The 26,347-nt window shown below is 30.6% G+C and overlaps 3 protein-coding genes and 2 long non-coding RNA genes across 11 annotated transcripts; 2 read left to right on the top strand and 3 right to left on the bottom strand.

The window, feature by feature from the left end:
- Positions 1 to 2,384: 2,384 nt before the first annotated feature.
- LOC146911649 (uncharacterized) lies at positions 2,385 to 4,647 on the bottom strand. Its single transcript, XM_085727633.1, has 2 exons — positions 3,618 to 4,647; positions 2,385 to 2,902 (listed from the first exon to the last, which is right to left on the bottom strand). Exons 1-2 carry the CDS (start codon positions 4,334 to 4,336, stop codon positions 2,890 to 2,892), a joined length of 732 nt encoding a protein of 243 aa, XP_085583759.1. The 5' UTR covers positions 4,337 to 4,647; the 3' UTR covers positions 2,385 to 2,889.
- A 2,565-nt stretch (positions 4,648 to 7,212) lies between these two features.
- On the top strand, positions 7,213 to 9,725 carry LOC146911648 (uncharacterized). Its single transcript, XR_015018883.1, has 3 exons — positions 7,213 to 7,487; positions 8,275 to 8,325; positions 9,578 to 9,725. It is a non-coding gene; the product is annotated as an uncharacterized LOC146911648 (long non-coding RNA).
- Positions 9,726 to 11,772: 2,047 nt separating this feature from the next.
- LOC146911647 (uncharacterized) lies at positions 11,773 to 16,534 on the bottom strand. Its single transcript, XR_015018871.1, has 7 exons — positions 16,346 to 16,534; positions 16,200 to 16,268; positions 15,944 to 16,025; positions 15,150 to 15,304; positions 13,739 to 13,884; positions 13,499 to 13,628; positions 11,773 to 12,088 (listed from the first exon to the last, which is right to left on the bottom strand). It is a non-coding gene; the product is annotated as an uncharacterized LOC146911647 (long non-coding RNA).
- Positions 16,535 to 17,324: 790 nt separating this feature from the next.
- Positions 17,325 to 20,472, bottom strand: LOC146911646 (endo-1,4-beta-xylanase 5-like). 2 transcript variants are annotated; one of them, XM_085726240.1, is made up of 6 exons: positions 20,318 to 20,472; positions 19,824 to 19,880; positions 19,072 to 19,161; positions 18,897 to 18,980; positions 18,032 to 18,591; positions 17,325 to 17,776 (listed from the first exon to the last, which is right to left on the bottom strand). In XM_085726240.1, the coding sequence occupies exons 5-6, from the start codon at positions 18,173 to 18,175 to the stop codon at positions 17,606 to 17,608; spliced, it is 315 nt and encodes a 104-aa protein (XP_085582366.1). In that variant the 5' UTR covers positions 18,176 to 18,591; positions 18,897 to 18,980; positions 19,072 to 19,161; positions 19,824 to 19,880; positions 20,318 to 20,472; the 3' UTR covers positions 17,325 to 17,605. The 2 variants fall into 2 exon arrangements, with proteins under 2 accessions (XP_085582366.1, XP_085582367.1); XM_085726241.1 differs by lacking the exon at positions 20,318 to 20,472 and having other exon boundaries at positions 19,763 to 19,853.
- Positions 20,473 to 20,855: 383 nt separating this feature from the next.
- On the top strand, positions 20,856 to 25,546 carry RRP41 (3'-5'-exoribonuclease family protein). Of its 6 annotated transcripts, none has more exons than XM_085726239.1 (13): positions 20,856 to 20,962; positions 21,195 to 21,252; positions 21,350 to 21,396; positions 21,480 to 21,540; positions 21,699 to 21,737; positions 21,847 to 21,914; positions 23,089 to 23,167; positions 23,257 to 23,293; positions 23,459 to 23,575; positions 23,716 to 23,801; positions 24,878 to 24,967; positions 25,065 to 25,122; positions 25,231 to 25,546. In XM_085726239.1, the coding sequence occupies exons 2-12, from the start codon at positions 21,199 to 21,201 to the stop codon at positions 25,110 to 25,112; spliced, it is 726 nt and encodes a 241-aa protein (XP_085582365.1). In that variant the 5' UTR covers positions 20,856 to 20,962; positions 21,195 to 21,198; the 3' UTR covers positions 25,113 to 25,122; positions 25,231 to 25,546. The 6 variants fall into 6 exon arrangements, with proteins under 6 accessions (XP_085582365.1, XP_085582364.1, XP_085582363.1 ...); XM_085726238.1 differs by having other exon boundaries at positions 21,190 to 21,252; XM_085726237.1 differs by having other exon boundaries at positions 21,185 to 21,252.
- Positions 25,547 to 26,347: the final 801 nt, after the last annotated feature.

Here is a 26,347-nt window from a genome sequence, read left to right as displayed (position 1 = left end):
GCAAGGTCAGACTCATCAAGCAAGTTAAGATTTTAGGCCTCAAAATGGATGGCCAAAAAACACATCAAAAATATTCAATATATATATGATAAAGTATTTATAGATTTTTCTCAACTCGGTTGATCAAGACTCATAAGGGATATAAATCTTTCTTGTCTCTAAGTTCAAACCTTAAGCTCAACAAAACTTAATTTTTCAAATGTTTAAAACCCGCGTTATGTTAGTTTTTATTTTAAAAAACTTCACTATTAAATTTATTTTAGGTTTTAACACATGTGCATCTAACTCCAACTCGGTCTAATTGACACTGTGGTTTTGCAAGATAAATAACTTAATCATGATAACTATTAAATTTCTTTTGGAGATTTTGTACTTCTATTTTTTTTAAAGTAGGGTTTAATAAGTTTTTGGTCCTTACAAATACATCATATTTCATTTTTTAGTTTCTCTAAAATTTTCTTCAAAGAATGATTCTTCAAATGTTTTTAGCCAATAATTTTGGTTACTGTTTTGAAATCAACTTATATGTATTCTTGGAACATTTGAAAGATTTATCCCGGTCGTGTTAAAGACACTACAAGAACCTCTCTTACAAAATTTTAATTTTTTTAAAGGGATGAAATAAATATGAATGTTCAAGCTATTAGCGTTTACATATTCATAATCAATTCATCTTTTGTTAAAAAATTCTAAACTTTTGAAGAGAAAATCCTTACAATATTATAAACATGCCTCCATAAAATATTTAAAAAAAACATCAAAGGTGCACATGATTAGATTTAAAAACAAGAACAAAAAATGCTGGTTTTTTTTTTGATCAAGAAGAAATGATAAAAAAAACAAAAACAAACTACAATCTCATGCGAGCAACACCAAGAGCATCATCCAGAAGGGAATGATGCAGTTGAGGAGGGCAAACAATCCAAGACTTAAAAGCATCCGAAGAAGAAGCACCATGCTTAGCAAGCCAATCCGCACACTCGTTGCCTTGACGGAGGGTATGATGAAAATTAACAATCCAATCTCTATGTTGCAACTGGACAATTTGACTAATCAGAGGAGCATGAGGATGATGAGATTGGACACCCGACATGATTAAATTAACAAAAAATGCTGGTTGGAAACATCTAAAGGACCATTGTTTGAAAAAATATATATATATGGGCTAAAAATAAAATATGATATATTTTCGAGGATTAAAAACTTTTTAACAAAAAAATGTATCACTGCATTTTTCAAAACGTGTATCTGAATAGAGATGCTTTTTAAATGGATTATCTCAACACACGAAACTTATTGATTAAGAATTATTAAGAAATGTACTTATTGTGTCCTTCTAATAGTGTTTAGCCCAAAAACAATAAGAAACCCAACTCTTATATTACACATTTAAATTTCATACACTCATTTAACACCTTATTTTCTCTCTATTTCTCTATTCCTATTACATTATCAATATATCATATTTATCACACTATTCTTTCTATCTCTATCAAGGTGTAGATGAATTTTTAGTGTCATGTCAATATTTATCCTAAGAAATTTTAGCTAAAAAGGCCGACCCATTTAATAAACTTTTTTAGGGTGTTGTATTGAGGAGATTAGATTCATAATCTTAAATTGTAAAGCAAAAAACAAGCTATGCGCAAAAGTGAGACCTACTTGAAAGATCTCCAAAAAGTGAAAACAGAGGATTATGGGTTTGGAATGCTCTAATAAATGATTATTATTTTGAATTTGTTAATAAATTCTTTTAAAACACTTGTTTCTTTTATGTATCATGTTTATGTCGACACTTTTATGTATCATTTTAAAACACGTATTAATGTCATTTGTTAATATATAGCATTATGGTTAAGTTTGGGTGAAGATCTAAACTAATCCAATTATATGGTTTGATCAAAGGCTTGCTAGGATTATGACGATTTACAACATTATTTTTTTAATAGAGTAATTTGAAGTAATTGACAATGTCAATCTTCTTTTTGGACTAAGAGAAGGACCATTTCTCATAAAATGAACTTATGTATATCACAAACTACATATATATACTCGTAAAATGAATTGCTTGTGATCCATGTCAAGGAAGAAAAAAAAAAAACAAATGCAACATAATTGTCAAGATATATCACATGTCAAGATCTCATATCCTTCTCTTAGCCACTGACCATAGGCATATATATCTCACCTTTTGATTCTCAAGGTAATCTTGGTCCTTATGCTCTCTCTTTACCATAGTTTCAAAAGAGAATGATACATGACACCTTAAAAAGGTAACATTGTTTGTTTAATTGTCCATCGGATTATTTCCTTTTCTCAATTCTCTCGTAGTTAATTAACAAGGGGGGTGAGGGGGACATCTCTGTTCCTTGACAAATCCAAGATGCATACCCACCGCATTATGTTTTTCTATTAAAACAAGGTGAAGAACTATAACATTTTCTTAATTATTTTTTGTAGATTGTTGAAAAGGAAACAAAAGCCAACAATACATCCTCAATAACGAGACTACCAAAGTCACTATCATTTTCTAGAGGGATTGAGTGATTGATCCTTTCAACAATCACATTAGATCTAATACTAAATAATAGTTTGATATTGTACACAACCTATTGACTTATGTACATCCTAAATTCCTGATACACGTTTAGGAGAACCAAAGCAGCAAGTTGAACTGCTGAAGACGAGACCCTTTTCTTTTTTCAAGCAAATAACATGTTTCTTCATTTTATTCTTCCTTCACCTCTTAACAGAGAAAAAAGAAGTAACAAAAAAATAATTTAGATATCCAATATAATCACAAAACTTTCATTTCTGAATTGCGCAATGAACATCGATCAATCCGCCAAATCCATATCCAGATTTGTATAATAACACATCCCCAACTCATCATATTTTGATCCTGTAATCAATCATAAACAAATCAATCAACAACTTAAATTAGAATAGCAAGTCATTTGATGAAAAATATACAAGTAAACATATATATACAAGGTCATCCAAAACAAATGATAATAAACCAAGCAAATTTCAATGCCGCATTATAGATAAAATGTAGTGTATGTTTGAATCGGTGGTTTGATTTTGTCGGTTTAATTTTGTCAAGCTTTGAAGTGTATCTTTTACTAAAAATTATGTGACTCGTTGTGATTTTGTCGATATTGTTAATCCAAATATGCAAATGGTACTTTTTATGTTTTGTTTCTACTTGAAAGTTTACACATTGAATTTGGATGGGTGTAGTCGGCATAATGCAACCACCCAATCAAGATTGAATAGTTCAAATCTTAAAATAGCTTTTGATTTTTGTTTGATATTAACATTTTAAGGTTGAAATTTGGATAGTCAGATGTTGCCGATTGTCGAGAGCATGAATCATCTTTTGAAAAATGGTTTAATAAAAGTTTTACTACATTTTAATAGGAGAGCATGACACAACTAATAAGTATTTCCTTAAACAAAACCAACGGAATTTGAAGATGAAATGCTAAACAAATGGAATAACATGAATGAAGATTATTATTGACTAAACAAGTGATGAAGAAAGTCATATAACATTATTATAAGACTAATAATAATTTAGAAGGTAGATATAATAGTCATGGTGTTACCATTACCATTTGAATACAGTGAAGGAACAAGGAGGCATGTCACCATTTTGAATTTGTCTCAAAGTAACATCACCACAAACAACAGTAACACCAATCATCATCGATTTCCAACCTTGAACCCTAACACTCGTTCTTGTTTTCACCTCAACACTAGGCACCAAAGCTTTACTACTAAAAGCACTTTTCAACTTCCTCCTTTGTTTCTCATTCAACTCCTCATGTCTAACCTTCGTTTCCGCCTTCACCACCGTCTTATTCTTCACCTTCACATCAAACGCAGCCACCTTTGTCGACCCTAAATTCAAATCACCATTATCTGCCCATATTTGAACACTACTTTGTTCAAAACGCCACACCATTTTTGCATTACGGTTCTTCACTTCCACCATTGTTATCGTGTTTGCGTCGAGATAAGCACCATCAGATTTTGTGGTTATGTTGAAACTTGGAACACGGAAGGAACCGAGGTGGAATTCTGGGATGGAAGGTTGGTAAAGAATATAGAAGACTGCGGCGGCGAGGATGAAGAGGAAGAAGAGAATGAGGAAGATGATGCAAAATGTGCAACAACATAGGCGACAATAATTACGTTTCTTGGGCTTTGGTCGGAAAGAAGGTGGGAGAGAAGGGTTTCGTGTTGGAAGCGGTTTTTGTTGGATGTTTGGGTCTCTATAACCAGGTGGTTTTTGTAGTATTATTGGTTTTTGTTCGGGTGATGGTTGCATTGTGATTTTGTGTTAATGATGATATTTATGGGGTTGATTTGATAAGATTAATGAGATTGATATTGATTAATCATAATGTGATGATGTTGTTGAAGATAATGAAAATGTTGAATGTGGGTGGTTTTAGATCTAAATCTTGGATTGGATGGGAAGAAAAAGAAAAGACGAGGGTTGTTCGTTGCATGAGGGATAAGAGAAGAGAAGAGAGAATGGAACATACAAAGTCTTTGGTCATGAGAGGGGGATAAGGAGCAGGAAGAGGACAAATTTGTTGTGACGTTATTTGTGTCCATGCCACATAGGGACAAAATGCAACAATATACAATTATTATTAAATACATTTTATTTTTGAAGGGATTTTTAGTTATTAAATACATTTTTATCCTCCTTAAAAAAATAAATTTTTATACACTCCTATTTTGTTGTCTCAACGATTTTACTCTTTTCTTTTTTTAATTCACTAATTTTATTGTTGAATAAAAACAAATTCTTTAATTTAATTTTGCAATACCTAGCTCAATTGGCATTTTGTTAGGTTGTACATCTTCCCCCATATTCAAATTCAACACCTTAAAATTATTTGTGTGAGTTTTAAGCAGTGTTTGTCCTAGAAACAAAACGAATCCTAAGAGATTAATGGTTTTTTTTGTTACTTTTTTTTTATTTCTTTTTAGATCATGTTAAGCGTTCTGCTAATGTATCTCATCGTCGTTTAGTTAAATTTGCTTTGGATTTTACAGACTCGTTTTTGATCGATGATTGTTAACATTATACCACCTCGTTCGTTTTAACTAATTAATGAAATATTTTTTTCCTAAAATATAATAGGTTTTATTGTAGTTTTAGCCCCCCCTTTTATTCAATTTCTTGATTTTGGTCCCCCCATTTCTAAATTCACAATTTTAGTCCCTCAATTTATCCAATTTTTAAAATTGAATCCAACATTACAATTGGCGTTGATGTGGCATATTTGTAGATGTCATGGAAATGAATTAGTACACACATGAATGCCACATATTATTAAACTCAAATTTTATTACTTATAAATTTTATATTCAATAATCCATAGTAAATTTCAAATAAATAACTAAAAGAAATTTCAAAAAATCATGAATTGAATTTTTTTTATTAAAAGACATAGTCTACGTTGAGTTTAATCGAGAAAAATATGGATTCTAATTTTAAAGATTTTGTCGAATTAATATTAATATAAATAAAACTTTTTTGAATTTAAAAATGGTTAATGTGAAGTGACATCATGTGTGCACTAAGTTTAGTGACATGTCATTTATCGTTGTGCCTCATCAACGAAATGTAAATTCAATTTTAGAAATTAGAATAACTAAGGGACCAAAATTATGGATTTAGAAATTGGGGGACCGGAATAAAGAAATTGAATTAAAAGGGAGACTAAAACTGCAATTAAGCCAAATTACATAGACCAAAGGTTCGTTTGGTGTGCAAGATACGATAAACATCAATAGTATATATATAAAGTAAGGTTTTTTATGCCACATGTCACTTCCACATTCATTCTCAATATTTTTATTATTTTTTCTATTTTATTTAACATAAATATCTCAACAAACTTTTGATTTTATACACTCAGTATTTTTTATCTCAACAAACTACACATCAATCAATCAATAGTATATATATAAAGTATGGTTTTTTATGACACATGTCACTTCCACATTCATTCTCAATATTTTTATTATTTTTTCTATTTTATTTAACATAAATATCTCAACAAACTTTTGATCTTATGCACTCAGTATTTTTTATCTCAACAAACTACACATCAATCAATCAATCAATAATCAATCAATCAATAATATATATATAAAGTAAGGTTTTTTATGCCACATGTCACTTCCACATTCATTCTCAATATTTTTATTATTTTTTCTATTTTATTTAACATAAATATCTCAACAAACTTTTGATCTTATGCACTCAGTATTTTTTATCTCAACAAACTACACATCAATCAATCAATCAATCAATAGTATATATATAAAGTAAGGTTTTTTATGCCACATGTCACTTCCACATTCATTCTCAATATTTTTATTATTTTTTCTATTTTATTTAACATAAATATCTCAACAAACTTTTGATTTTATGCACTCAGTATTTTTTATCTCAACAAACTACACATCAATCAATCAATAGTATATATATAAAGTATGGTTTTTTATGACACATGTCACTTCCACATTCATTCTCAATATTTTTATTATTTTTTCTATTTTATTTAACATAAATATCTCAACAAACTTTTGATCTTATGCACTCAGTATTTTTTATCTCAACAAACTACACATCAATCAATCAATCAATCAATAATCAATAATATATATATAAAGTAAGGTTTTTTATGCCACATGTCACTTCCACATTCATTCTCAATATTTTTATTATTTTTTCTATTTTATTTAACATAAATATCTCAACAAACTTTTGATCTTATGCACTCAGTATTTTTTATCTCAACAAACTACACATCAATCAATCAATCAATAATCAATCAATAATCAATAGTATATATATAAAGTAAGGTTTTTTATGTCACGTGTCGCTTCCACGTTTATTCTCAATATTTTTATATTTTTTTCTATATTTTATTTTACATCTTATATGACATAAAAATCTCAGCAAACTTTTGATTTTATCCACTAAATATTTTATTTAATTTTATACTTAATTCCTAATATTTTGTGTAGCCAAAATATCTCAACAAACTATATATAATACTTTCAGTACTATCCATTAAATCTTCCTTTATTTTTTTCTTTCTTTTTTTTAGGAAAAGAAGTTTCAATTAGTTTTTTCATTGAGGAAAAAAAGGCTTCGATTTGTTTTTTTTTTAACTATAATAAAGGAGAATTTTTTAATCGCGTAAACACCTATTTTGAGCAGAAACTGAAACTTAAACCTTCTTTTGATCTAAGTTTTTTCTTTCTTCAGGTTTGACAAACACCTATACTATTGTTTCTTTTACTTATGCTTAGATTTTTATTTTTATATATAATATGAGAGAGAACTAACATCTACGAGTGAATTTACCGATTGTTTTTTTTTCTTTTTTTTCTTTCAGGTCCTTGAACTATTGTTGCTGGCATCCATTACAAACACCTACGAGTTTCAGGTCCTTGAACTAACACCTGTACTACTGTTTCTGTTTCAAGTCCTTGAATTAACACCTATACTATTTTTTTCCTTTTCGTTTCAACAGTAGCGTTTTAATATTATTAATCACCTATACTATTATCACCTATACTATTTTTTCAGGTCCTTTTCGTTTTAATATTATTAATCAGTAGCATTTTGATTTTAATAATAATATTTCAGGACCTGATATCAATCAATCAATCAATAGTATATATATAAAGTAAGGTTTTTTATGCCACGTGTCGCTTCCACGTTTATTCTCAATATTTTTATATTTTTTTCTATATTTTATTTTACAATTTATTTGACATAAAAATCTCAGCAAACTTTTGATTTTATCCACTAAATATTTTATTTAATTTTATACTTAATTCCTAATATTTTGTGTAGCCAAAATATCTCAACAAACTATATATAATACTTTCAATACTATCCATTAAATCTTCCTTTACTTTTTTCTTTCTTTCTTTTAGGAAAAGAAGTTTCAATTAGTTTTTTCATTGAGGAAAAAAGACTTCGATTTGTTTTTTTTTTTAACTATAATAAAGGAGAATTTTTTAATCGCGTAAACACATATTTTGAGCAGAAACTGAAACTCAAACCTTCTTTTGATCTAAGCTTTTTCTTTCTTCAGGTTTGACAAACACCCATACTATTGTTTCTTTTACTTATGCTTAGATTTTTATTTTTATATATAATATGAGAGGGAACTAACACCTACGAGTGAATTTACCGATTGTTTTTTTTTCTTTTTTTTCTTTCAGGTCCTTGAACTATTGTTGCTGGCATCCATTACAAACACCTACGAGTTTCAGGTACTTGAACTAACACCTGTACTACTGTTTCTGTTTCAAGTCCTTGAATTAACACCTATACTATTTTTTTCCCTTTTCGTTTCAACAGTAGCGTTTTAATATTATTAATCATCCATACTATTATCACCTATACTATTTTTTCAGGTCCTTTTCGTTTTAATATTATTAATCAGTAGCGTTTTGATTTTAATAATAATATTTCAGGACCTGATACCAATCAATCAATAGTATATAAATAAAGTAAGGTTTTTTATGTCACGTGTTACTTCCACATTCATTCTCAATATTTTTATTATATTTTCTATTTTTAAACACCAATATTTTATTTAACATAAATATCTCAACAAACATTTGATCTTATGCACTCAGTATTTTTTTTTTAATTTTTATTGAATTTCTAATATTTTATGTAGCAGAAATATCTCAACAAACTATACATCAATCAATCAATCAATAGTGTATATATAAAGTAAGGTTTTTTATGCCACGTGTCACTTCCACATTCATTCTCAATATTTTTATTATTTTTTCTATTTTTAAAAACCAATATTTTATTTAACATAAATATCTCAACAAACTTTTGATCTTATGCACTCAGTATGTTTTTTTAATTTTTATTGAATTTCTAATATTTTATGTAGCAGAAATATCTTAACAAACTATACATCAATCAATCAATCAATAGTATATATCAATCAATCAATCAATCAATCAATCAATAGTATATATCAATCAATCAATCAATCAATAGTATATATATAAAGTAAGGTTTTTTATGCCACATGTCGCTTCCACGTTTATTCTCAATATTTTTATATTTTTTTCTATATTTTATTTTATATCTTATTTGACATAAAAATCTCAGCAAACTTTTGATCTTATCCACTAAATATTTTATTTAATTTTATACTTAATTCCTAATATTTTGTGTAGCCAAAATATCTCAACAAACTATATATAATATTTTCAATACTATCCATTAAATCTTCCTTTATTTTTTTCTTTCTTTTTTTTAGGAAAAGAAGTTTCAATTAGTTTTTTCATTGAGGAAAAAAAGGCTTCGATTTGTGCAGAAATTGAAACTCAAACCTTCTTTTGATCTAAGCTTTTTCTTTCTTTAGGTTTAACAAACACCTATACTATTGTTTCTTTTACTTATGCTTAGATTTTTATTTTTATATATAATATGAGAGGGAACTAACACCTACGAGTGAATTTACCGATTGTTTTTTTTTTCTTTTTTTTCTTTCAGATCCTTGAACTATTGTTGCTGGCATCCATTACAAACACCTACGAGTTTCAGGTCCTTGAACTAACACCTGTACTATTGTTTCTGTTTCAAGTCCTTGAACTAACACATATACTATTTTTTTTCCTTTTCGTTTCAACAGTAGCGTTTTAATATTATTACCTATACTACTATCACCTATACTATTTTTTCAGGTCTTTTTCGTTTCAATATTATTAATCAATAGCGTTTTGATTTTAATAATAATATTTCAGGACCTGATATCAATCAATCAATCAATAGTATATATATAAAGTAAGGTTTTTATGTCACGTGTCACTTCCACATTCATTCTCAATATTTTTATTATTTTTAAAAACCAATATTTTATTTAACATAAATATCTCAACAAACATTTGATCTTATGCACTCAGTATTTTTTTTTTATTTTTATTGAATTTTTAATATTTTATATAGCAGAAATATCTCAACAAACTACACATCAATCAATCAATCAATCAATAGTATATATATAAAGTAAGGTTTTTTATGCCACGTGTCACTTCCACATTCATTCTCAATATTTTTATTATTTTTTCTATTTTTAAAAATCAATATTTTATTTGGTTAATTAAGTAAATGGTCCATGTAAATATTCAAAATTTTGTTTTCAGTCCCTATAAAATATAATCACACTTTTTAGTCCTTATAAAATTTTCCATCAGCATTTTTAGTCCCTATAAAAAATTTTCATTAGCATTTTTAGTCCCTATAAAAAATTTCCATTAACATTTTTGGTCCCTAAAATGCTTAAGGAAAATGTCACAGGTACTAAAAAGTTTGATTTTATTTTATAGGGACTAAAAACAAAATTGTGAATATTTATAGGGACTAAAAACTTAATTAACCCTATTTTATTTAACATAAATATCTCAACAACATTTTGATCTTATCTACTCAATATTTTCTTTAAATTTTTATTGAATTTCTAATATTTTATGTAGCGGAAATATCTCAACAAACTACACATAATACTTTCAACAAAGTTTGCATATATGATTAAATTTTTCTTCCTTTTCAATCGATTTTTCTCTCATACGCATGGGCTACGAAACAAACTCATGACCACATGTTTAAAGGGACCCAAAACTCTTACCACATGGACTAATTCATTATTGATTTTGTTACACTTTTTATTCTTGCATTGGACATTCATCTCATCATTTATATTTATTTTTATTATATTATTATAATTGTAAATTTAAATAAATTCAATCTAACATACTGACACGTGTATTCGTGCATACAAACTTATAAAACTTATTTAATATCTAACCCGGGCAACGCCGGGTCTCTAAACTAGTATGATATGAAACGAAGTTGGATAAAAATACGATAGTGATGAAATAAATCTTAGTATTTTATTTTGTGTTTAGTGCACACATGATGAAAAATATGATAACATTAACAGAAATGCTAACTAGTGTTCCGTGACACTAATTAAGAACACAAATATAGAAACATTGTATTGAAAATTGTAGAAAAACAAAGTATTTAACTCTTTGAAAGTAGAAAATTTGTTGTTTCCAATGAATTTTGTTTACTTTTAACTTTCATAATTATGTGCTTCATCAGTTCTTTGAGAGAGATTAATCATTATTAATTAATGGACAATGGAACTTAGTACCAATATAATTTGGGAAATGTTAACCAATGCCCCGGGGCACTGGTTAAGGAAGTCAAATGCAGTAAAGTGAAATTTTTAATACAATTAATATTCTGAATAATAATTTTTTATTTCGACAAATTCAAAACAATAGTTTTAACTAAACTAACAAGATAATAAATCCCTAAAAAAAAAAAAAAAAAAACTAACAAGATAATAATATTCTGAAATTTTACCAAGAACTGAATTGAGACATATATCTTGAAAGTAAGTAAACATGGGAGTAAATTTTATCAAAAAATATTTAACCTGTTTTATAAATGAACTAGATCGCGCCCCCGTGCTTCGCACGGGTCAATGATGAACACAATAAATTAAAAGCTTTAACCTGAAAATATTGTCATTTTTTCTAACTAAAGTTAAAGTCTACCGTGTAACCTTTATGTATAGGGCGAAGATAAAATGCATAGAACAATGCACATATTTATGTATAGATGTAGCTTTTATGTATAGGATGGCAACGAAATCATTGTTTTCTTATCTAGATGTAGCCTTTATGTATACTAAATAGCTGCATTACAAAAACTAATAGTTCTGACGATATTTGAAAGTTTTGAAAACAAATGTGTAGAATATAATACATCTATTAACATCAAATTGAAAGGCTGAAGCCTCATGTTTGCATTCTAATTCCTCAAAAATCAAGAAAAAAGAATGAAAGCACTAATTAAAAATGACATGGGTTAAAAAGTGGGTTCTTTTTCGAACAACAGATAATAGATATAGAACTTTTGAGCAGCAGCTTGCTTTCAAGGTTTCTTACGATAAAACTTGAACTCGTTCTCCCTTCCATAGACATGCTTTTAGATCTGAAAGAATATATATATAGAAAGATTTGTCAAAATGTAATCATATATAACAGAGGAATTTTGATGATTTGAAATAAATAATTAACAATTTACTCCATATATTATAACATGATGATTTGAAATAAATAATTAACAATTTACTCCATCATAGTGAATTTTGATGAGATGAATTTATACATCATAATCAATATATCATAATCAATATAGAGATAAAACTCTAGTGCTTATCATAAAGATTACAGTGAAGTGGTGCAGCTAGTATCTCACATAACCATATCAACATGTTTTCTTGCATCCCTTGATCTTAAAAACACCACCTATAACTCATTCTTTCAAGGTAAAGAGATTAACAGTTGGTATAGATTCTACACTTGAACATTTAGAATGTAGAAATCACATAAAATTACACTAACGGCTCTAACGGAGTACAATTACATTTAGCAAAACTAATCACAACATTTATGAGTAATTTAATCAAAATTTTAATGCAAAAATAACATGTATCGTCAACTTTGACATATTATAAATTTAATTTGACCAAATCATATTTAACCACTCTTGTGTCTCAAACTACCAAACTTTGCTTAAAAGCTCAAACTATTTAATATAGACGTAAACTAATTGTTATTAAGAACTTGATAATATAGAAATGATGCAGAAAAAGTATTTTTAGAGCCTTTTTAATGTTACTATGTTAAAAGACATATTGCCTTTACTTTTTACTCTTTTAAATCTGAAAAAAGACATATATTAACTTCAAATAATGATGTGCACTCCCTGAGTTAAAACAAATGTTAATTCACTATACTTGACATAGTTTCAAATTGGAATTGGTAAGTTCCATTTGGATGTTGAACTGCGCAAATCAATGAATTTGCAAACTAATTAATTTCAAGCATTCTCTAAATGCAGATCAAAACTTCAGGTTTTCGTTACTTTAACTATTGTAAAATATAGTTCAAGAAAACATAGGTAATCTATAGCAGCAAAAATAGTTCCGAAATAGCTTCAAAAATAGTTTAAGAATGAGATTGATTAATTTCCTAATTTGCTATGTAGCTTTTTCTACTTTAGTTCCATGTCATTAAAAGCATAAGACATGTCTTTATATCCATATTGCAGCATGTTGTTATGTGTAAAACTACTGTTATCTGAAAAATCTAATTAGAAAAATTTCTTAAAATAAATCCATGCTCAAGCAGTCAAACACATAATTCAAAAAAATTACTGGAATTCCCTGCCCAAAACAGTCATAGCTAAACTAAACACATCTCAGCCATGATAGTCCTAGAACTTCCTGCCTAAATATGTACCGAACTATATATAGTTCACATTAAAACAATTAAACATTACTTTCAAACACATCTCAACCACGAAAGTAAAGTAATGAATTTGTAATTAATTAGCTACCTGCATGACGATGTCATCTTTTAGAGCTTTAAACTCAGTAGCAACGCATTTAGGGAGAGGATCATCGTCGCAGGCTTCAACATGGGGATGCCAAGTTTGATGATTCAACTGTTATGCGTAAGGTTTCAACCTACGTAACCCGAAATAATACTTAAACACACATTGTTACACACAATAATTGTATATGGAAACATATAGAGGGTGTGAGAGAGAGGGACAGAGAGAGAGAGAGAGGCTTACAGAGGTGAGAAAGAACATTGTTGCGATTGATTCTAAAACACACAGTTTGGCCAGGTCTTCGAACAGCAGGTTTGATATTAGTGCCTTCTGAAAATCTCTGAGGAACACATAGATGCTTCCAATCAAGCAAGCAGTCCCACCTATTCCTACAATCATCGATCAACATAACCTTTGTCAAATTCTTCACAAAAAATCATCATACTTTACCATCTGAAAGGAAAATTATATAATAAAACAAAAAAAAAGGGTCAGGCAAAGAAAAAACACATGTTATCAAACCCAATTTGAGAATATATATATATATATATATATATATATATATATATATATATATATATATATATATATATATAGAATAAAAATAACATAGGTATTGCTCTCTAATGTATCTATGAGAGCCAAAATATCTACAAAAACATCCTGTTATAGTTTTTTCTCTCTTCTATAAGTTACATTATAATGAATGCCAAAAATGTGAATGAAACTATACCCTTCGTTAATAATCATCACAAATTTAGAACACCGACCCTTTGTTGAGATAGATTAAGATACTATAAATCAAAAAAACCACACATTCAGATCGTGCATGTCATAATTAAAGTTAACTTTATGCCTAGCAGATTTGACATCAACGTTTCTTTCATGAAAGAATCTTAAGTCAAAAGTGCAACACAATAATTAACTTAATATCAAGCCAAACAACTTAAAGAAAAGGTGAATTGGTAGTTAAATCTATTCTAACTAAAATAATAATTTGCATATACATAAAAATGCAAATTATTTCCCCTTGCCAAATGCCTAAAACGAAAGATGCACTACTTTCCAACATATAAGTATATATTTTTTCTTTTTTGTACTTAAGGGTTATTTTGAGAAATAAGACAAATTTAAATTTGTTATATATATATATATATATATATATATATATATATATATATATATATATATATATATATTTGGTTATTATATATGCTTATGAATCTCAAAATATTATGATCCAATTTGTTAGTACGAAGCTTTTGATTCTTTAATTTTGAGAAATATGGATTCTAATTTTGTTTGTTTATTTATAGACATATAAAGTTTGTTTCCTTTATTTAGGAAAACATTTTTTTCTAGAATTGTGTTTTATTTTGTTTAAAGAATCATTAAGTTCATGTGTGAATATTTGTAGCTTGAATATTTTTCTTATAGCATGATTATGATGGTAGAGTTTATTGTCATTAAGTTTTCTACAAATGCCACCTTCAGTGCAGCATCATTGAGTTGAAGCTTTTCAAGTGCATCTCGTATATCAGGAAATCCGGTACCAGAACCAAAAAAAATTGATTAACTCCAACAACATTAGCGATTAACAATACAATTCTTTTGTTCAACAAAGAGAAAAAAAATGCAAATAAGAAATCAATACCGGTCAACATCAATAGGAAACAGGCCACATAACACCATAGGAGTGGCTTCTTCATATCCAGGGAGTGAATTGTCTGCCTTTCTAAAATGGTGAGTGATCGTGTCACCCACTCTAGCATCAACTACTTTTCTTATTGATGCAGATACATAGCCCACCTATTCAAGCACAACACGAGATATCAATGTTCATATTGAATTAAAATTTCTTCTTTATCTTTCTTTACAAAATTAACAACAAGAAAAGAACAAACTCAACACTTCATAAAATTGTCAAGCCAGAGAAACATGCATAGACAAACACAGACATGTTCAGGACGAGAAACAATACATCAGTGACATATATTATCTCATCATATTTGTTATGTCAACTTAAAAGTCGTTATCTGTTATCTACTTTCATGTTTCGCATCAGAAGAGCAATGGAAATGGGGAGGGGGGATTGGAGAAACGAAAGTACTAAACAATATGGAAACAAAATCCTTCACATATCTACCTAATTCACAAATCAATTTTTCCTAAATAGCAGAAGAAGACAGCTAATTTATGATATTCAATTTTCCTTTGTTTTTACTCCTTCATCCATTTCATTTTGTATCAGACACAAACTTCTCACAGCTAATTATCTATGACTAAAAATCCCTTAATTGTAACATTGTCCTTCAATTGTTTATAATTAGAACAAAATCCTTCAATTGGAAGCTCATCCATTCAATTTTAGGGTGTCGAATAGGAAGGAGTTTATTATAATCAATGTTACTACACAACAATCAAAGAGTTAAATTCTTTAAATCTTACATTCCTTCCTTGAATCTTCAATCCGGTTCATGGTAACCACTCACTCTTTCCACCACCTGATCCATTCCTTGAATATTACAACCTGCACAATCAAATTTAGCAAAAAACACAATTTGGCACACAATCGAAACTAAAATTTAAAGAAATTGAAACCCTAAAACTGAAAAATCAAACCGTATGAGAGAGAGAGAGAGGGAGGGAGTTTGAGTTTGAGAAGGGAAATTTGAAAATGGGTTGAGAGAAGAGGAAGAAGAACCTGATCTTCACACTTTCACTGGATTTCTTTCCCAAGATTACGAATTGGGACGATCTGAATAGAAGAAACCTGGAAAAAGTGAGATGGAATGAGAATTAAGGAGAGGATTAAGGAATTAGTAAGAATTGAAAAAAATGACTACCCACCTGAGAAGATAGAGGATTGGATGAAGAAGAGGACGAGGGAGGAGAATGCTTGCCTTGTCTCATTGAGAGAGAGAGAAAAGAAACTGGTTATGAGAAGAGAGAGAGAAATAGAAAGAAGAAGCTCTGTTGTGAGTTGTGAGTTGTGAGGGAGGATGGCCACGTGCCTTGTGTGGCAGTGAGCCTTGTGTGGCATTGGTTGGTTTATTTTGCTGTACTTGTCTTTCTAAATGGTCAATTGTGTGGTGGCACTGTGCATCTCTATTCTTTCCATGTAAGCATGATCATTACACTGACAAAATCAGAAGACAAATTTTGACCGAAGGGTAAAGTTGTCATTTTAAAAATGTAGCATTTTGGCTCCAAATGAAGGGCATTTTAGTAAAAAGTGTTAGGATTTGCTTAGGGTTTTTCTAGGGTTTGAGTGCAAATTTTCTTTTCATTTATTTATACTAGACTTTTCACCCGTGCTGCCGCACGGGTCATATACATTGTAGATGTAGTAGACAAAAGCAAATCTCAATGCATATCAAAGAGAATGAAATCTATGGTCCCAAATATATGCAAATGTTGGAATTCGAACCTCAGACACCACATTTATTCACCTTTAAAATATTATTTTTTATCAATGGTGTGTTACTTCATTCTTTTGTTAAAATTATATGTCAATGTTATATTATTGGTATGTTACTTCATTCTTTTCTTTTTTTTTTTTACAAAATGTTACTTCATTCTTTTGTAAAGATTATATGTTAATGTTATATTATGTACCTAAAAAAAGCGCATTCTTAACCTCAACATGTAAAAGCCTTTTATCGAATATTTGGCCTTTACCGTAAATGATGCCCTTTAACTGTTTGGTGAAATGTTTCTTCCACCTGTTTATATAGATTGCAAAATTCTGGTGCATTTTGTGTTAGATATTTAACAAAGAGAGTTCATTTCTAATTTGGATGAAAAGTGTAATATTAACAAAAAAATGTTGCTATAATCTTTCAAAACCCCTTTATTACAATAATAATCTTTCAAAATTGACACAGTTAAATATTGCTGGCTTCAGTAGGAGTTATAATAGTTGGTTGCTCTTTAGGCATGCATTTTTACATTGATAGGTTCCGGTGAAAATCTTTTCCTTACACTTATATTCAGTTTTTTGGAGTATTGGATTAGAGGATGTGTAACAGTTACATCATAATCTCCATGATGTAGTGAAATATCTACGATTCCTCTATTGTCTGATATCGCTGTATGAGTTCAAGTTCCCTACTCACCAATAAGCTTGACCACAACGTCTCCGGTTGGAGTATTTTTAAAATTTGCATCTGCAAGTTGCGTCTTGATGAAACCGGCTTGCGTTGGACCTACAAACATTATAATCCCTTCAACAGCTGGATGGGAGTAAGCCTCTCTTAGTATCTCTTCAAAATACATTGCCTGCCCAACACACAAAAATAAGAAAAAAATAATCATTTTTTGTTTGATCATGTCATATAATATAGCTAGTGAAGCTAATGAAACTAATACTTCTAAAAATTTTGTTTGCTAAATTCAGGTTTGTTTCTTTTACTTTTATGACTAACAGACGAAAATAGATAGCTAAACTATGCATCTTCTGTTTTAAATCATGCAGCTTTGTATTTTGACTTGTGTAATAAGCAGAAGTTATTACTTTTAAAGTATAGGAAATACCTGATTTGGATTAGAATCCACACTACTTTCAGTGAGCCATGTAGGAAGTCCAGTTGCACCAAGATGATCTAGACCTGACCTCATGTAAGCAATGTTTGGCATGCCGCCTGACAAATGGCCTTGCACCACTATAGCCAATAGCATTCCAGTAGTTCCTGGAAATTGTGAATCTCCTTAAGTTTCCTGATATAATTGGCTGGGCTGGCAACTTGGTCTGGACTGAATTCAATGGTGCTAAACACATTCATAAACATGCTGGTGTTCGGATCAAGATATAGTAAGCTGTTAAATAATATACTGCAGAGGCATTTTCGCCGAGTTTGTCCTTAAAAAACCGGTTGTGGACATTCTCGTTCACAACGTCCCATGCAACCAATTGTCCACTATATCTTGAAACCACAGATTTCATTCTTTTTGCATCCGTTTCTCGTAATTCTTCAAGAGATAAGGACTTAAGCCATCAAATGTTAAGCAACACTACACGTGTAAGGAACCCGTTCTCCACCCTCATCCACCAAGATAAATTTGCAACAATTTTGAGGAAATACCTCAATAAAAATCTGCATGAAGTAGCTGAAACATTAAAGGAATATATATCAAAGAGCAAAAAACTATATCAATCCAAATAACAATGTGAATCCCACACTCAAGAATGAAGAAGCTTTAAGTTAATTGTAATTAATCTTTTATCAAATGAACACTTGAAATCACATTTTAGTTAGGACTCTTTGAAGCAATCCTAAAGGTTCAGATTTCCATAAAAAAAAAAGAATCACAGGTTCAAGGACATGATATCTAAGAAGTTTGTCCTTCTAATACTCCAATCACATATTAGGTGATAAACTTATTCCTTATATGACATTACCTCAACAACTTCTGTTCCACCATTTTGAATGTGATTTGTCAGGTATTCGGTTTCTTCTGCAGTGAAGCTACTGGGAGGCTTAACCTTTAATAACCAAGTTTGAAGAAGGTTCAGTGACTTGTTTAACGATGTCATCATTTTTAAGTAAGGAAGTATCAAGTATCCTTTACAAAACCTGTGATAAAAGAGGCAATATTGTGACTCCTACATGACCTCCTACCACTGGAACATCAACTTCTCTTGGATCAACACCAAGTACCTCTGCCTGCAAGAGAAAATGAAAGTACACCGCATTTACTCATATTATAGTAGGAAGGAAATTCAATTATTAGATAGAAGAGGAAAACTATGCTTACCACGAAAGTATTATATACTTATGATTGTGTCATTTTCAATAATTATGTCAACTTATGATGAAGAAAAAATAAGTCATCCATAATTCAACTTAATACATATGAAGCAAAGCAGTTAACATGCTTAAAAGTTCAAAGCAAAATGAATCATTATAAAAATGGTGTTAAGAAAATGATGTTCAGAACCAAATGCAAATTACATTTCAGATTTCTCGTCAATTTAGGAAAGAATATGTCCTGATAAAATTTAGGAAAGAATATGTCTCGACAAAAAATCAGAAACATACAAATTTAGAAAGGAAACGTACATCCAATTTGTATAAATACTTAATCATATCTGAAATGAGACAGGGATTCTTAAAATTAAAAATCTTCAATAGTTAAGTGTTATCACATTTGCATTGAGGAATTCAAGACATCACAAATCAAACCTACATAAAAGAAAGAAAGACAACACAATCAAAAAGAGTCAATTAAAGGTGTGATACTAAAATTCAGAACATTCATTAGAACCTTGAAACGTTCAGATTCATTAGAACATTCATTATCAATTTTGGACACTAAAATTCAATACCTGTGCTCTTTTTCTCCTGATTCAAGTAACTATAACTGCGTGGACCTTCATTAGAACCTACAAATTAAAAAAAAAAAAGTTCAGAACATTAAAAGGTAAGAATTAAAAAAAAACGTCCAGAAATTCATCCATAATTCAAGTAGAAGATTATAAACAGAGAAGTAGCATGATTGCAAGATATTGAATTGAGACTGAAACACAGAGAAAGTAACGATTACAAAAACTAACAATGAAGAAAAAGCTGTAATTCACATAATCACATATCAAAATCAACTATATTTACACAAAATTCACACCCTAATGTCAAATTCGAAATTAGCATAATTTACACAAAATTGATAATCAACCATTTTGACTATACTGTAATTGATAATCAATGATAATTTACACAAAATCAATGAAAAAGATATAATTCAAACCCTATTGTCAAATTCAAAATTAGCAAAATTCACACAATCAATATGAACATGAATCAGTGGGAGAAAGAGAGTTACCGGTGACAATTACGAAGGTCGTTTGTTGTTGCGGCGACAATTGCGGAGTCGGCGAGATGTGCGTGGATCAGTGCGATAAATAATTTTTCCGGCGGCAATCTGTGTTCATAATGGAGAGAGAGCTATCAGAGTTTAGTAGATGGAGGAAAGAGATCGGAGATCGTGACTCGTAAGGGAGGCTTTGGTGGAGAAAGAGAGAAGAAGCAGCCATGGTATGGTTTTGGGAGGAAGTGTGTGAGAGAAAAGGGAGAGATACAGAAGAATCGTAGATAGAGAGAGAGAGTCTGAAAATGGGTGACTTTCTCTGATTAAAAAAAAGTGGGCGTGTGAGGGGAGAGAGAGAATAGGAGCGAGAGAGAATAGGAGCGATTTAGGAGTGATTTGTTGCTTTTAGGGGTAAAACAGTAATTGTAGTCATTAGGGTTTTGGAAAAATTAGGGCTTCAAAATTGGCTTGGGACAACTTTTATATATAGATAGATTATTAAGATTAAGATTAAGATTAAGATAATATTAAGATAGAACGACAGCGGTTTGGCAAAACCAAAAAACTTGGCGCAAGATTCTATAGCTAGTGAACTCTGATTCCACCAAAAAAGCGCCGCCGACCACCGCTGGCACTGCAGTGAGCCGCCGCGGAGCACAGGTTTGTTGCTTTATTTCTAATTTATGATTTCGGAATAGAATGTTTGTCCGCTTCAATTCAATTCTAGAGAAGAGAAGTTCAATGTATGATTTTTGGTTTCATGCTCTCATGGAAGACAATTAAAAGTGAATACAATAAGGGTTTTGAATTTATTTATTTATTTTAGCTTATCTACTCGCATAAGGGTTTATTAAGTTCCTTTTTTTCTTTCTTTCTCTGAAGCAAAGAACAGAGAGATGGAGTACGTCAGCCCAGAAGGACTTCGCTCTGATGGTCGCCGACCCATGGAAGTACTGCCGTTTTCCCCTTTTTTTCTTTTCTCCAATTCATTTTCTTTCTGATATGAAATTTAACTTACCATCTTTTCTCCTCTTTATGCAATCCTAGATGCGACAAATTCGAGCAGAGATTGGTGCTGTATCCAAAGCTGATGGGTAGATACTTTTATCTTTCTCAATTTATTTATTTTTATATTCCATGCATTTCACCTTAAACTTCTTTTTCATTGTGAAACCAGCTCTGCAATTTTCGAGATGGGTAATACCAAAGTCATTGCTGCTGTTTATGGCCCTAGAGAGGTACTTTACAATCAATCATTTTACTTGCTTATGCATCGTCATTCATTCATCTAAATTTATATATTTTCTATGGGAATAATCAATCAGCTTTGCTACTTACAAAAGTTTTGAGCTTTAGATGATGTTGCCGTTTTTATAGTATCTTCTATATATTTCAGGTGCAAAATAGGAGCCAACAAATGAGCGACAAGGCTCTGGTATCTTTCTTCTATTAAGTTATAATATAATACATTGGGTGTACTCTTAGTTTATTTACATGCATTGTACTGAAAATGTAATCACGTTTTTTCTTCTTTCCATGTCTAGGTTCGATGTGAATACAGCATGGCTAATTTTAGCACTGGTGATCGCATGAGGAAACCAAAGGGCGACAGGTTAGTTCTTATTTACTTGTTTAATTTCCCAGTCTTTTTGCCTGATCTTGATACTTCATACTTAATTGATACAGTATTGCTGTACTGATAGGACGAGAGTGAGTGTAGCAATAGTATGATCACTATTGAGAATAACTTGTAATTATGAATTAGACATTTCCATCTTTTTGCACACGTAGGAATTAAACTACGATAAGAGGTGTCTGAAGTAGGTGTGGAATTTAGTAATTGTATTACGTGTTCCTTTTCTGCTGGGGTATTTTGTAAGGCTTGGTTGTTGTCGTGATGAAATGTAAATGCTGGTTTGATTGAAATTCTAAGTGAATAGAGTAGCATATTAAGAGAGGCAATGGCAGTAAGCTTGTTGATTGTCAACGTAAAGCCTTATCTGTCAAGGATCCAACTCCAAAAAACCCTGGCAACCAAAGTGCTGCTAACCTTGCTTGTGTGACGGGTTATTATGGTTTAGCAGCTTATCTTTAAGAAAAGTCTCTAGTTGAGCGGCTCAATAACATGAGCTTAGTTGGAAATATTAACGGTTTATTGGAAATAGGCATGGCTGATCATTGAATTCTGAGAACCTTACCAGGGACCAGCTGATTTTGAAGGAACCTTTAGCAGAAACATGGCGAGGAGATGATCTGTTGGAATACACGAACCTTGTAGATAAGGTAGATTTTTGGGGAGTGGTATTGTTAGGATCTATCATTATATTTATTTAGTTAATTAGATAAGTTAACTAGTTACAAGGGATATAGATTAACTAAATAGTTAGTTAGTAGAGAAGTTAAGTAGTTTAAAGGGATATGTACGGATATGTACGTATAGGAGACATAAGGATGGGAAAGGGATGGGAGAGGGATCCAATACACGTGTTTGTTGTATTGTGAAAGGACAAAGGAGTTTTGTGAAAGTGAAACCATTAGCAGCGAATCTTATCTCCTATATCATTCTTAAAATAAAATGTGTTCAATTTTTTTTCTTCATTTCTTTCTATCAATTTTCCAATTTTTTTCGGTGCTCAATGTTTTATTTAGACATAAATATTCCCTCATTTTGATTGTCATTCAGAGTTTATTAGATTGGTTGTTCTTGCAAGGTTCCATAACCCTTGGCATGGGACAACCTCTTGTTTGTTTCTTATATATTTGATTGAAATTTGCTCATGCTACAGGAGATCAACCGAAATTTCTCTGGTTATTCGACAAACCATGGAAGAATGCATATTGACACATTTAATGCCCCGTTCCCAGGTTCTATTACAGTCTCCGGACCTTATTTTTTTTAATCATTGTAAATTGTGTATTTTCTTTTTGCAATGATTTGGCTATTTAATTTGCAGATTGATATTTATGTCCAAGTTCTCCAAGCAGATGGAGGTAATTCATGCCTGATAGTGGGATCTTGTGATCCTTTTTCATCTTGTTATTTTATTTTACTTTTGTTCTTGTGCTCTTTTAAAAAAAATCTGTTAATTGTTGGCAATATTTAAAACAGGTCTCTGTACTTTTATATAACTTTTGTTCATAAGATGCCTTTTGTAGGAACTAGGTCTGCTTGTATAAATGCTGCAACTTTGGCCCTAGCTGATGCTGGGATCCCTATGCTTGATCTTGTAACTTCCTGTAGTGCTGGATACCTCAATAGCACCCCTCTGCTTGGTATGTATGTGTTTTACTGGAAATTTTAACTGGTAGTTTAACAAGAGCGCTTTGTCCTTTTTTTTTGCAATAATGAACTTTCGATTTAGTACTGCATGGTTTGTCATAATAATTGAAAGTTGCTGAATGAATATGGACAGATTTGAACTATGTAGAAGACAGTGCTGGGGGTCCTGATGTAACTGTAGGAATTCTGCCGAAGTTAGATAAAGTGACCCTTCTTCAGGTAAATTTTCTCCATATTTGTGTTGTAGTCAGGAAAGTAAATTAACTTGGAAAAAATGTGTTTATATATGTTTGTAACCTGGTCCTAGGTTATGGATTGTGTAGTGTCTTGCTTAAATCTGAAAGTTTATTATGTCCTTACTGCAGGTATTTACCTTTTTTTATAGAGGCTTTAGGATACTCAAGACCTATCTCTCTTGCTCTCTGTCATTGGCAATTAGCAGTCACATAAAGGCTGTCACATTTCCTGTCCCTCCTTCCAAAATTGTTCTCATCTTTAGACCTAGAGTATTGATTTGACTCCTATGAAGTGAGAACTGCACTATAGAGGAAAAATTAGGAGTTATAGTCCTGTTAGAAAGTCAAGGCATACTTTGTGATATTGCACGTTATAACTCCATAATACCCCTATGGAAATGCGTCCCTCACTTCCGCACTTCCGGGGACCTTTTGTTTTACTTTTTTAAACTTCCTAGACCTCCATTTTGCTTTTGATGAACATTTTTTTTTTTTTTTGAAGACTTTTGATGAACATTATTGATAGGGTGACTTGAACCTTTATTATCCAGTGGTTGTTTGGAGTTTACATCAGCTAATGCTCGGTCAAGTACAAACTTCATTTTCCCCCGTTGACTCATTCTTAAGATTCTTTACACTTAATATCGTGATTCCAACAACATATTTTATTTTCTTAATTTCATATTTTTCATTAGCTCTCCGAATTTAGACTGATATTCTAAAATTGTACAATATACAAAGCCGCTATAGCGGCCTCTATTGACTTCAGAGTGTGCACTTGTTATCATAAAAGCTGATCAAGATTTTAGAACTTGAACATTTTAACAGAAATAGATCACTATAACATATTTTGTTGAAGGCAGCGCATTTATTTTCTTCACCAGTCTCTTTCATTGTAATTTTCTCTTGCATACGAACTAGTTGCGGTGTTTCATAACTTAGAATGGAAAGCATATAGTTTGATTGAGCGGCGTTCAGTTGGGTGTGGCTTTTACTTTATTTTTGGATTAGGGGACATCAAATTTTGTTTGCACTAATTTATTTTGTTATTTACTGTAGATGGATTCTAAACTACCAATTGATATATTGGAAAATGTTATGCAACTGGCTACAGAAGGATGCAAAGCAATTGCAAACTACATACGAGAAGTGAGAATCTGTCTCATTCATGTGATTGATATAGTAGTAAAAACATGGTTCATATTCATTTCATAGCTGACTTCCTAATTTCTTCATTGATTGACAGATTTTACTGGAGAACACAAAGCAACTTGAGTATCGAAGGGGTTCATAGTTTTATAGAAGTAATGCTTCCTTTTTGTTTGCATTCCATGTTGGTTTATTTCATGTTATACATATAACCTGATGCTATGGTGGTTGTTGCTGATGGTCGTATATTTCCTGAACTGCAGGTTCTTATTTTCGTCAGTTATGCAGTTTTTCTTCAATTTTTTTTATTAGAATTCTATTGTTGGCATACGGTACTGACTCAGGCAGGAAAAAGTAGAGGTGAACGTGCTTAAATGCTGTTGTCACCTAGTTTTCATGATACCATTGTTGTTGTCACCTAGTTTTCAGGATACCATTGAACTCATAACAACAATGTTTTGTTTCATTTAACCAAGCTTGAATTAGAATTTTGCCCCAACTTTCCTTTGATTTATCGGGCTGTAAATATTTACAGTTCAAATTTTTGTTATACTATATAAAATTTCAATAGGTGTTTCATTTCGCTGTTGACGAACATGATCGAAGTAGTTTGTGTTATGAGCTGTGTATTGAATGACTCTTTAGAGAGGAATTAACAACAAACTATATAACACATTATTCTTAGCAAACTCTCATTTGTCTTTGTAAGTCACTCTCAAATTAGTCTACGACTCTATTAATATTTCAAAATAGTCTCTCTTTGTCAAAAGTTTCTCAATAAAGTCCCTCGTCATGTGACAAAAACATCGAGACAGAGATCTAATTGAGAAACTTTTGACTATTTCAAAATAGTAATTGTCTTTGTCAAAAGTTTTTCAATTAAACGTCTCGTCATGGATAAAAACATAGAGACAGTGATCGAATTGAGAAACTTTGACAAAGACAAAGACTATTTTGAAATATTGATTGAGTTAGGGACTAATTTGAGAGTGATTTACAAAGACCCAAATTGGTGGTGTACTCTTTTAAATTCATGTAGGTCTTACTAAATCTCACTTGAATTCGGTGAGATCAAAGTGTGTTAAAAAGAGTGTGTACGTATCATAAATAACATGTATGTCAACTTGTACATTGTATTTCATCATGGTATATTTTGAAAATGCAGTTGTCTCATTTATTCTCTAATTAATATTTTGTTTTGACATATCTTCACCTTAAATTGGAAATCAATTACACAATTAGTTTCTTAAACTTCCATTAGCTAAGCAGTTGCCTCGTTTATTAGTGAACACAAAATATTAGTTCTAAAAAGCCTACTTAAAATTAACTTAAATACAAATAACTTCAAAGAAAGCATATAAATAAATAAATAAATAAGCT

This window comes from Medicago sativa, chromosome 7 (genome assembly GCF_051527215.1).
Source record: "Medicago sativa cultivar Bolivia chromosome 7, Bolivia_mono, whole genome shotgun sequence".
NCBI lineage: Eukaryota > Viridiplantae > Streptophyta > Magnoliopsida > Fabales > Fabaceae > Medicago > Medicago sativa.
This window is presented reverse-complemented; position numbering and strand designations above follow the sequence as displayed.